Source organism: Solanum lycopersicum, chromosome 4 (genome assembly GCF_036512215.1).
Source record: "Solanum lycopersicum chromosome 4, SLM_r2.1".
Taxonomy (NCBI): Eukaryota; Viridiplantae; Streptophyta; class Magnoliopsida; order Solanales; family Solanaceae; genus Solanum; species Solanum lycopersicum.
This window is the reverse complement of record NC_090803.1, coordinates 23017427-23029528: the sequence shown is the minus strand read 5'-3', so window position 1 is coordinate 23029528 and position 12102 is coordinate 23017427. Positions and strand designations below refer to the sequence as shown.

At 35.8% G+C, this 12102-nt stretch overlaps 1 protein-coding gene across 1 annotated transcript; it reads right to left on the bottom strand.

Annotated features, from left to right (window-relative positions):
* Window positions 1–3628: 3628 nt before the first annotated feature.
* LOC101261807 (uncharacterized) lies at window positions 3629–4710 on the bottom strand. Its single transcript, XM_004237254.1, has 3 exons — window positions 4427–4710; window positions 4139–4224; window positions 3629–3870 (listed from the first exon to the last, which is right to left on the bottom strand). The coding sequence occupies exons 1-3, from the start codon at window positions 4708–4710 to the stop codon at window positions 3629–3631; spliced, it is 612 nt and encodes a 203-aa protein (XP_004237302.1).
* Between the last annotated feature and the right edge of the window lie 7392 nt (window positions 4711–12102).

The following is a 12102-nucleotide window of genomic DNA, read 5'->3' as shown; positions in this document are numbered from 1 at the left end:
TTGTCTCACAGACTCCAGCACCCTCTTATGTGAGTATTTTTGACTTAATCGATTAAGTGTAATTGAGACTTGTCTCACATCTTTTAACAATATATATTATGAAAATTTCCTAGGTTTTAGTCATTTCATTACTCACCTTAACGTGTTCAACGTTTATTGGTAGTTTTGTAAAATTCTCTATGAAAGTTATAACTACTTATTCAATGCTATTACATTCACAAGTTTGTATGGATAGAGTGTGTTGGGAATTGTACCATTGATTGGCATACCCTATGTTATGAGTTAATTGATGTGGAGATTGGTATGACATTACATGATTTATAACTAATATGATTCGACATAGTTTTGCTAGCCAATTTGTTGGCATAAATCACAATTTCACTAGATACTTGTCATAATATTATCACTAGCCATGCCAATTCTTCATAAATACATTATAATAATCTTCATATTAAACAATCCAACTTTTAACCTTTGATTAGCCTATGAAACAATTCAACGAACAACTTTTAGCAATTTCATCTTCTCAAACACAAGTAGGCATGATAACATTTAACATTCATGTAGATAACACCCTAAGTATGCGGATCAAATATGTAGGTTTCATTCGACATCATAATCATGGAAATATACACATAATAATCAGTTAACACCACATACAAACAACATGATGGAAATTTACATCATTCAAATTACAAGAATCGGAAATCAGGAGAACTAGGGAGATGAACATGCGATTCATTAGGAACAACCCTAGTTTCGATATTCTTGATTTCTAAAAGTTAGAAAAGCCTCTTGGATAAAGAATTCAAGGAGAGAAAACCCATAAGTTACCATAGAATTAAATCTACGAAGAACATTTTGCACTTTGCACGAAAACTTTAAAGAACTTACTTGAATTCTCCTAGGGTTTCTTACGTTTTCTCACTGCTTTTCGGTCTTAGGGTTTATGATGAATAACTTGTAAATATTTAGGAACTGAATGTTAAATTATTCAACATAGTCTATAACACTTAACTAAAATAACTAAATTAGCTAATTACAAGAATGCCCCTCTTATATTGACTAGAATTAGAAGAACACTTGACTTAACTGAAATTTATAAATTGCTTAGTGATTTAGGTTTTGACCAATTTAAATGATTAATTAAGTAACCTAGGGTAATTACTAAAGTACCGCTAAGTTTTTAGGAACATAAACAGCCCTTTGGACCATCCTAAGTTAGGTACTAGGATGTTTCTTATTTAGTTTCTTGTATTAATGTCACCCGGTTACGTCTTAGGTTGTCGGGTCCCTTAGTTAGTTATTTTTTGTTTGTCCTAGGTTAGTTAGTTATCTAGTTCAGTTAGTTAGAGTCTGTGATCGGTTAGGGAGCTTGTACCCACATGGGCTGACCCAAACGATGGGCTGACCCAGACGCACGCCTGTACCCAACCGCTCTAACCGAATAAGTTAGTTTGTCTCTTGGCCGTTCGCACATGTGCTTGCACATATGCTTGAACATGTCTTGCGTGTACTTTCCTAACTAACTATTCTAGAAGGTTCATTTGGAATGTTTACTTATTGTCCCAAGGATCCTCATTATATCCTTGGGCACTGCTTAATCTACATGATCATTTTAAGTGGTCATGTGCTATGGTACCTAGGCTTGACACTTAGATGTCTAGTACATAATGTGTTAAGTTGAGAATCAATAATTTTATATTAGGGTCCTCATTGGAGGTACAATTCTTAAACAAGCTTGGATTATATTTTAAATACTTTTGTATACATAGAAATTGGCTAACACCCTTAAGCCAATATTGTATAATATGCCCAATATTTCTCAATATTAGCCATTGGGATGCCTATGTACCCCAATACGCATTCTTAAATGTTTACTAGGCTCTTCACTAGTCATGTACATTTTCTGGAATGTTACATTATCCCCCCCCCCCTAGGAACATTCGTTCGGGAATGACACTATACATCATTTGAATCAAAGAGGGTATTTTGGGAAAAAAACACGCTAACATACTTTAAACTTTACTCTTTGTGAATATCTGATTCATCACTTATTCTTGATGATGCACATTACCCTAATCTTATTTGAAGCTTTATATCTGAGATTGAGGAACTTCCTTCTCAATCTTACTTTAACTTAATGCACATCACACTCATGCAACACATAAATCACGCAAACGCTATACAAAAATAGCAACATGACTGCCAGCATAAACTCTTATACTGAAAGTATAAAACACACAGTTATGGACTTAGAACACCCAAATCTCCTAATGCACTAAATTTTAGAGTCTTATTAAGAAAATCGGACTAAGGAAGAGTATGTCTAAACTCAAGAACTGAATAAGTGAAGGTAACGGGATCTCATATCATCTTCGGCAACCCATGTTGCTCCCTCAACAAAGTGGTTCCTCCATTACACCTTTACGGTAGGAACATCCTTTTTCCTCAGTCACTTGACTTGATGATTTAAAATTGCAATGGGAATCTCTTCATAAGAAAGGTTATCATTAACCCCTAACCCCTCGACAGGTAGAATGGACACTGGATCGCCTAGACACTTCCTAATCATTTGAAACCTGAAACACTGGATGAATAGAATCCAAGTCATTCAATAACTTTAGTTCATAAGCAACATTTCTTACTAGTTGTAAGATCTCATAAGGACCTATATACCTCGGACTCAACTTCCATTTCTTTCCAAACCTCATCACCCCTTCATGAGTGATATCTTTAAGCATACTTGATCACCTACTTTGAATTCAAGATCCCTCTTTCAGTTATCAACATATGATTTTTGACGACTCTAAGCAGTATCCAATCTAGCCCTTATCATTCTCATATTTTCCAAATCCTCATGTATGATCTCGGGGTCAAGGATGGCAGTTTATCCCACTTCAAACTATTCAACTAGGGACCTACATCTCCTACCATACAATCCATCAAAAGGTGTCATCCCAATACTGGATGGTAGCTATTATTATAAGAAAACTCAATTAGTGGCAAGTGATCGTCCCAACTACCCTTGAACTCAATAACACATTCTCTGAACATGTCTTCAAGGGTCTGAATGGTAAGTTCTACTTGCCCATCCATTTGAGGGTGAAAAACAGTGCTGAGCTTTACTTGCATACCAAAACTCTTTTGAAAAGATCTCCAAAAATGAGAAGTGAATTGGGCTCCCCTATCTGAAATGATAGATAAAGGAATCCCATGCACCTCACAATCTCATCAATATATAGCTTGGCATAAGTATCCCTTAATAACATCTTATTGGCTTAAAGATTGAAACTATTTGGCCTATTGGATTTGAACCACGCCCCTCCCATTTTAACTATAACTCATTTGGAAACTAAAAACTTACTACCCTGTTTCGACAATCTATGGTAGCATAGCCTTTATGAAGCCAATCCATACCCAAGATTATATCAAAATAAAGCATGGTTAATTCTATTAGATTAGCGTGAGTAACTTTATTGAGAATAGTTATTGGGCAATCTCTATATACTATTTTTGCCCTAACATTGTCTCCTATGGGAGTACTAACTAGAAATGGTTCATCAAAGATCTAAGGAAGCAAGTCAAATTCACTAACTACTAAAGGAGTAACGAAAGACAAGGTAGATCATGGATCTAATAATGCATAAAGAGGAAAGGAAAAGACAAGAGAGTAACCAGTAACCATATCTGCAGACTTCTCTTGTTCCTCTTTTCCATTCAATGCATAGAACCGATTTCTCTTGGGAGGTTCGGCTGAAGCAGTGGGATTACGCTGAGGCTCAGTATCTGCCTTGGCCTGATTCTTTGCATTTGGGAAGTCCCTTATCACGTGCCCACTATTACCGCACCTGTAGCATCCATTTAAACCTAACATGCACACGGCCACACTTAACACACATCTTTCGGTCACGCTGGCCATATTAATCATTGACCTTCTTAGAATTAGTGTTCTTCGAAGGATTAGGATTACCTAAGTGTTTTTGCACCTTCTTGAACTTGGGCCTATCCCTAACTTCTAACAAATTCTTACCATTGCTCGAACTGGAGTGATCTAAGGGTGTAGATTTCTTGCTCTCTCGGCTTCAATTCCTCTAACGACTCTCCTCAACCTGTTGTGCATGAAGAATCAACCTACCAATGTCCTTGTTATCATGCAACATCGCTTCCCGGCATTCCTCTTCTAAATCCTCTACACCAATCATAAACCTTTTAATCTCATCCCTGCTATTGGACACCAGAGAAGAAGCATATTTTGAAAGCTTTACAAACTTCAAAGATTTTTCTCTGACTGACATACCTCCCTATTGTAAGTTGATGAATTCCTCAACCTTAGCCTCTCTTTGTTCTCTGGAAAATAACCTCTCTATGAATGCAGTCTTGAGAACGTCCTAAGTGATGGGGACTTGGTGCTCAACCATTTCACCACATGTTGTTCCACAATTGAGTCACATCTTTGAGTTTGTATGCAGCCAACTCAGCCTTTTCCTCTTCACTAACACCGATAGCACAAAGAATCTTGTAAAACTCATCCTCAAACTCTTGGGGATCCTCATTAGTCTTGGACCCGTAGTAAACTAGAGGATTCATTCTGGTAAAATCCCTAAGTCTACTAGCCATGGTGCTAGAATGCGGGTTCTCCAAGGGAGCACCCTCTCTAGTGGCTTGGGTCGTGATGTCCTGTGCCTGCAAAGTGATGGCTTGGGCCATCTGAAGTAGTGTCGCCCTTACTTCTCCATCCGTCGTCACAACTGGGTTGGCGGGCACTTGTACTTCAGTAGCTGGGCTTGAGGAGTATCTTGGTTGCCTCCAACAGCTGCTTCTTCAACTCTTCTGCTTGCGTTTCTTCTTGTGTTCATTTTCTACACGTATACACAAGAAGGAAGTTAGACACTACATGACACATACTGTTAAAGCTCTAGACAACACGAAAGGAAAATTCCTAACATCACAAAGTCTCTAAGTCATGATTGTGGTGAACTTCACAACCATAAATTAGAAACTACACAACCTGGTTGTGTTGAGCATTAGTTCCTAGGTAATTTGACCTCATGCTCTAATACCAAGTTTATCACACCCGGATTCTGGAATTCGAATGCAACTAGCGTCGTTAACCTCTTAGAGGTCGCAGACAAACCTCTTCTTAGATTTCATCACAATCATACAGTTAAATTTGTAGAAAATTTAGAACTTTTTAATACTTAATGAAGTGTACATATATTTCATATGATACTGCATAAGAGTGATATTCTAATAAGCTCAAACTGAAGCAACCATCTATTAAAATTTGAACAATCGATATAGAGAATCATAATAATAATTATAGTTTGCCAATCGGCCTTATTACAAACTCTTGAACAAATGTTTGAAATTAAACGCTAGGGACTATATCCACAAGCTATGTATATTGTACTAAATCTAGGATAATAAAGTGTAGAATCCTCGAACTCAAGAGGACCTACCAAAGTCTGGAGATCGCTAATCCAAATTAATTCGTCTAATCTTCAATCTTGTATAGAACCCGCACCTATAAAATAGTAATAATATATATGTTTAGTACACACTTGTACTAAGTTTGGTTGTATGCACATAAACACATAAGGACTATGGATGATCAAGGAAACCTCTTCCTAAAGAAACATGTCGTTTCTGGAAAGTCAAGTAACTTTACTTTCTTAAATCGTTATTTTTGTTTCATACCTTGAATATGACATGTTCTCATGCAATAAGGCATACAACTCATTTTCTATATGAACATAATACCTTGGAATCATGAACATAATTTTAGAACAACATAAACAAAACCTTAGAAATTTTCTCCCTTAGGCCGAGAGCACTTCCATCAAGCCTTAGTTTAATTTTTGGTATTCTTCTTCTTCTGTTGTGTAGTTCAATGATCTCCTTTGATATTATGTTTTACTTACAAGTGCAATGGTTCATTGTAGTCCCATACCTACAATGAATCGAGTAAGTAATCCAAACGACTAAGGAAATGATTTGGCTACCTCACTTACAAGTTATATTTTCCATTCTTATTAAATTAGGCATGATTGTATTTATAAGACAATCTTTATTGGCTATTCCCATTAATTGATTGTTACACTAATATATGAATCTTTGAGGAATATATTCATATTCCAATATTGTCATAAACCACTAACTTGTTATGACTTCATTCTGATCAATCGCTAGTGATTGACATTCTTAAGATCTTACTTACTTAGCTCACTTAAAACTTATATTTCTACTTCTTTGATCTGTTTTTCATTGTGAACATGTAACTTTCATTCTTTCTTACATTCTTTAAAGAATTCTTTAGCATTAATGGAAGTAAATCATGTGAGCTAACATGAAATCAGTGTCTCCCCCACAACAAAAAAAGGTGGTTCAGCCGGTAAGGTGAACCAAGTCCAGGGTCTACCCCACATCGAAAAATGGGGTTTACCGACTAAAGTGAAAACAAGTCAGTGTCTTCCCCACACCGAAAAGAGAGTTCACGGCTGAAGTGAACTGAATACTTTCCTTAGATTTAACCGACATAGATCATGTGAGTTAAACATGAATCACCGGCCAAAGTGAAATCAAACTGCCTAGCATTATTAGGTGGAGGCATCCACTAGCTAGTACCCCTATGCTGGAAAACATAGTTCGAAGACTAGGAGACACCCAAAGAACCTTGTCCACCTGGGTGGTGATCTTGTATCATGAGGCTTACATGTGCTGGCACAAGCTCATCGCTAGTCTATCGGTGCTAAGCTCAGATCTATTTTACTTTATTATCTCTTAGATTTGACTAAAACATTATGGATGCTTGCTTCTAGTTATGAGGTTTACTTAACTCTACGGTTGACTGGTCATCCCTTTCTTTGCTTGATGAATATGAATGTAAGTCTTATATTATCATCATGGTGCAAGTGAGACTAGTCTCGTAGACTCCAGCACCCTCTTATGTGAGTATTTTTGACATAATCTATTAGCTATAATCGATACTTGTCTCACTTCTTTTAACATTCTGTATTACGTGAATTTCCTAACTTGAGCTTTTAGTTATTTCATTACTCACCTTAACTTATTCAACGTTTATTGATAGTTTTGTACAATTCTTTATGAAAGTTATAACTACTTATTCAATTCTATTACGTTCACCAATTTGTGTGGATATAGTATGTTGGGACTTGTCCCATTGATTGGCATACCCTATGTTATGAGTTCATTGATGTAGAGATTGATATGACTTTACATGATTTGGAAGTAATATGATTAGACATAGTTTTGCTAGCCAATTTGTTGGCATAAACCACAATTTCACTAGATACTTTTCATAACATTATCACTAGCCATGCTAATTACATCATAAATACACTGTAATAATCTTCATGTTAAACAATCCAACTTTTAACATTTGATTAGCCTATGAAACAATTCAACGAGCAACTTTTAATAATTTTATCTTCTCAAACACAAGTAGGCATTATAATGTTTAACTTTCATGTAGATAACACCCTAAGTATGCAGATCAAACATGTAGGTTTCATTCGACATCATAATCACGGAAACATACACATAATAATCAGTTAACACCACATACAAACAACATGATGGAAATTTACATCATTCAAATTACAAGAATCAGAAATCGAGAGAATTAGGGAGATAAACATGTGACTCATTGGAAACACTCCTAGTTTCGATATTCTTGACTTTTAAACGTTTGAAAAGTCTCTTGGAGAAATAAATACAGAGACAAAACACATACCTTACTATAGAATTAAATCTACGAAGATTACCTTGCACTTTGCACGAAAACCTTGAAGAATTTGCTCGAAATTGCCTAGGGTTTCTTATGTTTTATCACTGCTTTTCGGTCTTAGAGTTTATGATGAATAGAGTGAGTCTAAATCTTTAGGAACTGAATGTTAACTAATTCAATATACACTATATAACTTAACTAAAGTAACTAAATTAGCTAATCACCAAAATGCCCCTCCTAAATTGACTAGAATTAGAAGAACAGTTGACTTAATCGAAATCTGGAAATTGCTTAGTTGTTTTGGTTTTGACCAATTAAATTGATTAATTAATTAACCTAGGGTAATTACTGAAGTACCCATAAGTTGTTATGACCATAACCAACCCTTTGGACCATCCTAGATTAGGTACCAGAATGTTTCTTAGTTAGTTACTTGTCTTAATGTCACCCAGTTAGGTATTAGGTTGTCGGGTCCCTTAGTTAGTTATTTTTTTGTTTGTCCTAGGTTATTAGTTATCTATGTCAATTAGTTAGAGTCTAGGACCGGTTAAGGAGCTTTGCCCCACGTTGGCTAAACGGGATGCGCGCCTGTCCCCAACCGCTCTAACCTGATCGGTAACGATTGTCTCTTGGTTGGTTGCACATGTGCTTGCACATGTGTTGCGTATACTTTCCTAACTAACTATTCTGGAAGGTTTATTTGGAATATTTACTTATTGTCCCAAGGACCCTCACTATGTCCTTGGACACTACTTAATCTACATAATCATTTTAAGTGGTCATGTGCTATGGTACCTAGGCTTGACACTTGGATGCCTAGTACATAGTGTGTTAAGTTGAGAATCAATAATTTTATTAGAGTATTTATTGCAGGTACAACTCTTAAACAAGCTTGAATTATATTTTAAATACTTGTGTATACATGAAAATCGCTTAATACCCTTAAGCCAATATTCTATAATATGCCCTATATTTCTCAATATTGGGCATTGGGATGCCTATGTACCCCAATACACATTTATAAAATTTTACTAGGATTTTCACTAATCATGTACATTTTCTGGAATGTTACAGGAAGACATATGTGTAGTGGGTTTAACTCAGACACAAAAGTCATATGATTCTATATGGGTGGTTGTTGATAGGTTGACTAAGTCCGTTCACTTTATTCCCGTCAAGTATACATATTCGATGTAAGACTATGCAATAATCTTCATAAATGAGATTATGTGTCACCATGGTATTCCGTTATCCATCATATCGGATCGGGGTGCACAATTCACATCTAGATTTTTTAGAGATTATTCCAAAAAGGGTTGGGTACTACGGCGAAGTTGAGCACCGCTTTTCATCCCTACAGGGATGGTCAAGCATAACGCACTATTCAAACCCTTGTGGATATGCTTGTGCTTGCATTATTGATTTAAAAGGGAATTGGGATAAGCATTTGCCTTTGGTGGCGTTTTCTTATAATAATAGTTTTCATTTATCCATTTCCATGGCTCCATGAAGCCTTGTATGGTAGGAGGTGTAGGTCTCCTATTGGATGGTTTGAAGTGGGTGAGCCTTTGCTTTATGGTCACAATCTGATTTTTAAGACCTTAAAAAAGTTTATATCATAAGAAACCGATTAGAAACAGCCTATAGTCGGCAAAAGTTTTATGTCGATCATAGGAGAAGGGATTTGGAGTTTGAAGAAGGTGATAAGGTGTATTTGAAAATTTTGCCAATGAAAAGAGTGGTTAGATTTTGCAAAAATGGAAAGTTCAGTCCTCGTTATGTGGGTCCCTATCAAATCTTGCAAAGGGTTGGTAAGGTTGCCTATGGATTGAAACTTCCTAGTGAATTGGCTTCGGTTCATCCAGTATTCCATGTTTCTATGTTGAAGAAGTGTATTGGTGATCCCGAGTCAATTATTCATATTGAGGGTTTTGATGTCAAGGATAACCTCTCTTGTGAGAAAGTTCTTATTCAAATTCTTGATAGAAAAGTCAAGAAGTTAAGGAATAAAGAGGTGGCTTCCGTAAAGGTGTTACGGAAGAATCACTTAGTAGAGGGTACAACATGGGAGGCCGAGGCCGACATCAAGTCCCGTTACCCTCATCTTTTTTATAATTGAGTTTATTAATTCTTTTTAATAATATAAATATGACTAAGAATTAAAGTTTCTTGATTTTTGGGTGAATTTTTGCAAAATGTGCATTTTTGAATACTTCACAATGAAGTTAAAGTGAATAACACCTTAAGACTAAGAAATTTGGATTTTTGCTTGTTTTGAGTTTTGTTGTGCATTTTGATATGGTAATATTTATGAAATTATATGTAGAATGTTGTTAAGTTTAACTTTGTGTTAATTGACTCATGTAATGTATGTTTAGCTCATAAGTGTTGTGAGAAGGAAATACCTCATGATGAAGTGTTTTGAGCCTTAAGTGTGAAAATTTAAGTTTTGAAAATTGCCTTGTTGAAATGATATGATTTATGTTGATTTGATGTTAATTGGTTTGGCTGCTAGTCTTTAGTCTATTCATCCCTTCAAAAAGAATTTTAGTGTCATTCGGGGATGAATGTTCCTAAGGGGGGATAATGTAACACTTTGAAAATCAAAGACGTGTTGTAAAGCCTAACATAGGTTTCATGAGGTATAAGTGCTGTTTTTAAGTCCAGTTTAATGAATTTAGGTCATTTAAGAAGTTTAAGAATCAAAACGTCCAAGAACTTCCATGACGCTCGGAAGTTGGTTCAAAGGGGTACTAGTGTGCCTCAGCCTATTTGACTAGCTTTTAGGAGTCAGAAATTTATGAAAGGAGGTGAAAGGGTATCTAATAGGTGTTTATGTTGTTTCATGGTTGAAACTTTCGGGTACAACTCCCCAAGGACAAACCAAGTGCCCTTGAGGAGGACGCTTGCAATTTAAGGCAACATTGTCTGGTAGTGTGCATCGACGGGACAAGGGACGGCCCGCGTGTGGATCGACAGGGCGTCGATGCCACCTTCATCACACACTTACACAATTCAAGGAATCCCCTCGTCTTAACAGTCTCTGAACTTACCTACGGAGTGCAGGACGGAGGGTAGGCCATCCGGTAGACTCACAGACGGCCCGTCGATGGGGTTCCGTCAGTGAGGTTCTTGACTTTGTTGCACGTTTTAGGGTTAAGTCATTTAATTAATTAAGTGGTTTAGTTTTTAGTTAGGGATTTAGGGCAGTCTAATTAAGTTGATTAAGTCCAAATATAAATACCCCCAACCCTCATTAATCTTAACACAACTCACAAATAAAACTCTTTTACTTCTCTCTTTTTTCTCTCTACATGAACTCACCATTAAAGACTAGCAAGGAAAGTGGTTGAGGGATGGAAAGGGGTGAATTCACCATCAATTCTTCATCAAACGTGAAGGTATGAGATCTAATTCACCTTTGAGACTCTTTCCTCAAAGGGTTTCTCCAAATTGCATTTCAAAAGTTAAGTTTTTATGTGGCTTTCATCAAATTAAGAAATTGATGTTCTGAATTGAGTTGTTTATTGTTTCTTTAGGATATAATGAATAGATTAACAAGTAATTGAACTTAATTATGATTAATTGCCTTGGTTAGATTTAAATTGAAGAATGTGATCTTTAACCCCTAACCCTAGGTTTGATCTTGATGTAAATTGGGTTGTGATTGATTCAATTGTCTTGCTTATGGGTTATATCACTATTAAATGATGTAGTTAAAATAATCATTAACAAATTGGAGTGAAATGTAGTCTTTCATTCTAGACTTGAGAAGATGATCTTGGTTAGAGGGTGAGTTGACCTAGGCATCTTATTTTAAGTTATGATCTAGTATTGAATTGTGCTATAGTGTTTATTCTAGATTTATTATCATGTTGATTATTGAATTACGATGTTGAACATCTAAATTGTATTGAATTGAAGTTTTAGGGTAAGGTATAAATGATGAACTATGAGGAAGACTTGGTAAGTCTTGGAATCTCTATGTTTACTCTCAATTGTGATTAATTGTGATTAAGTCATGATGTTATATTCGAGTATTTCTTGTATTAGGATTGATAGGGTGGTATGATGTTGAATTGAAATGTCTTGATTATGGTTGTGAGGTTGTTAAGATGTAAAGGTTATAAGGGTGGTAATGTATATCAATGTGCCTTATTATGAAATGATATGTAATGTGTTAACCTCACTTATATGAATTGTGATGAAAGAACTATACTCATGCAATTATATTTGAGCTATTGATGAGATGATTATACAAGGGGTAGACCCTATTACTTAAACTAAGCTATGATTGATAATTAAAGGCTCAAAGACATTTCAAAAAAGGGACTCTAGCTTAGCACCGAGTG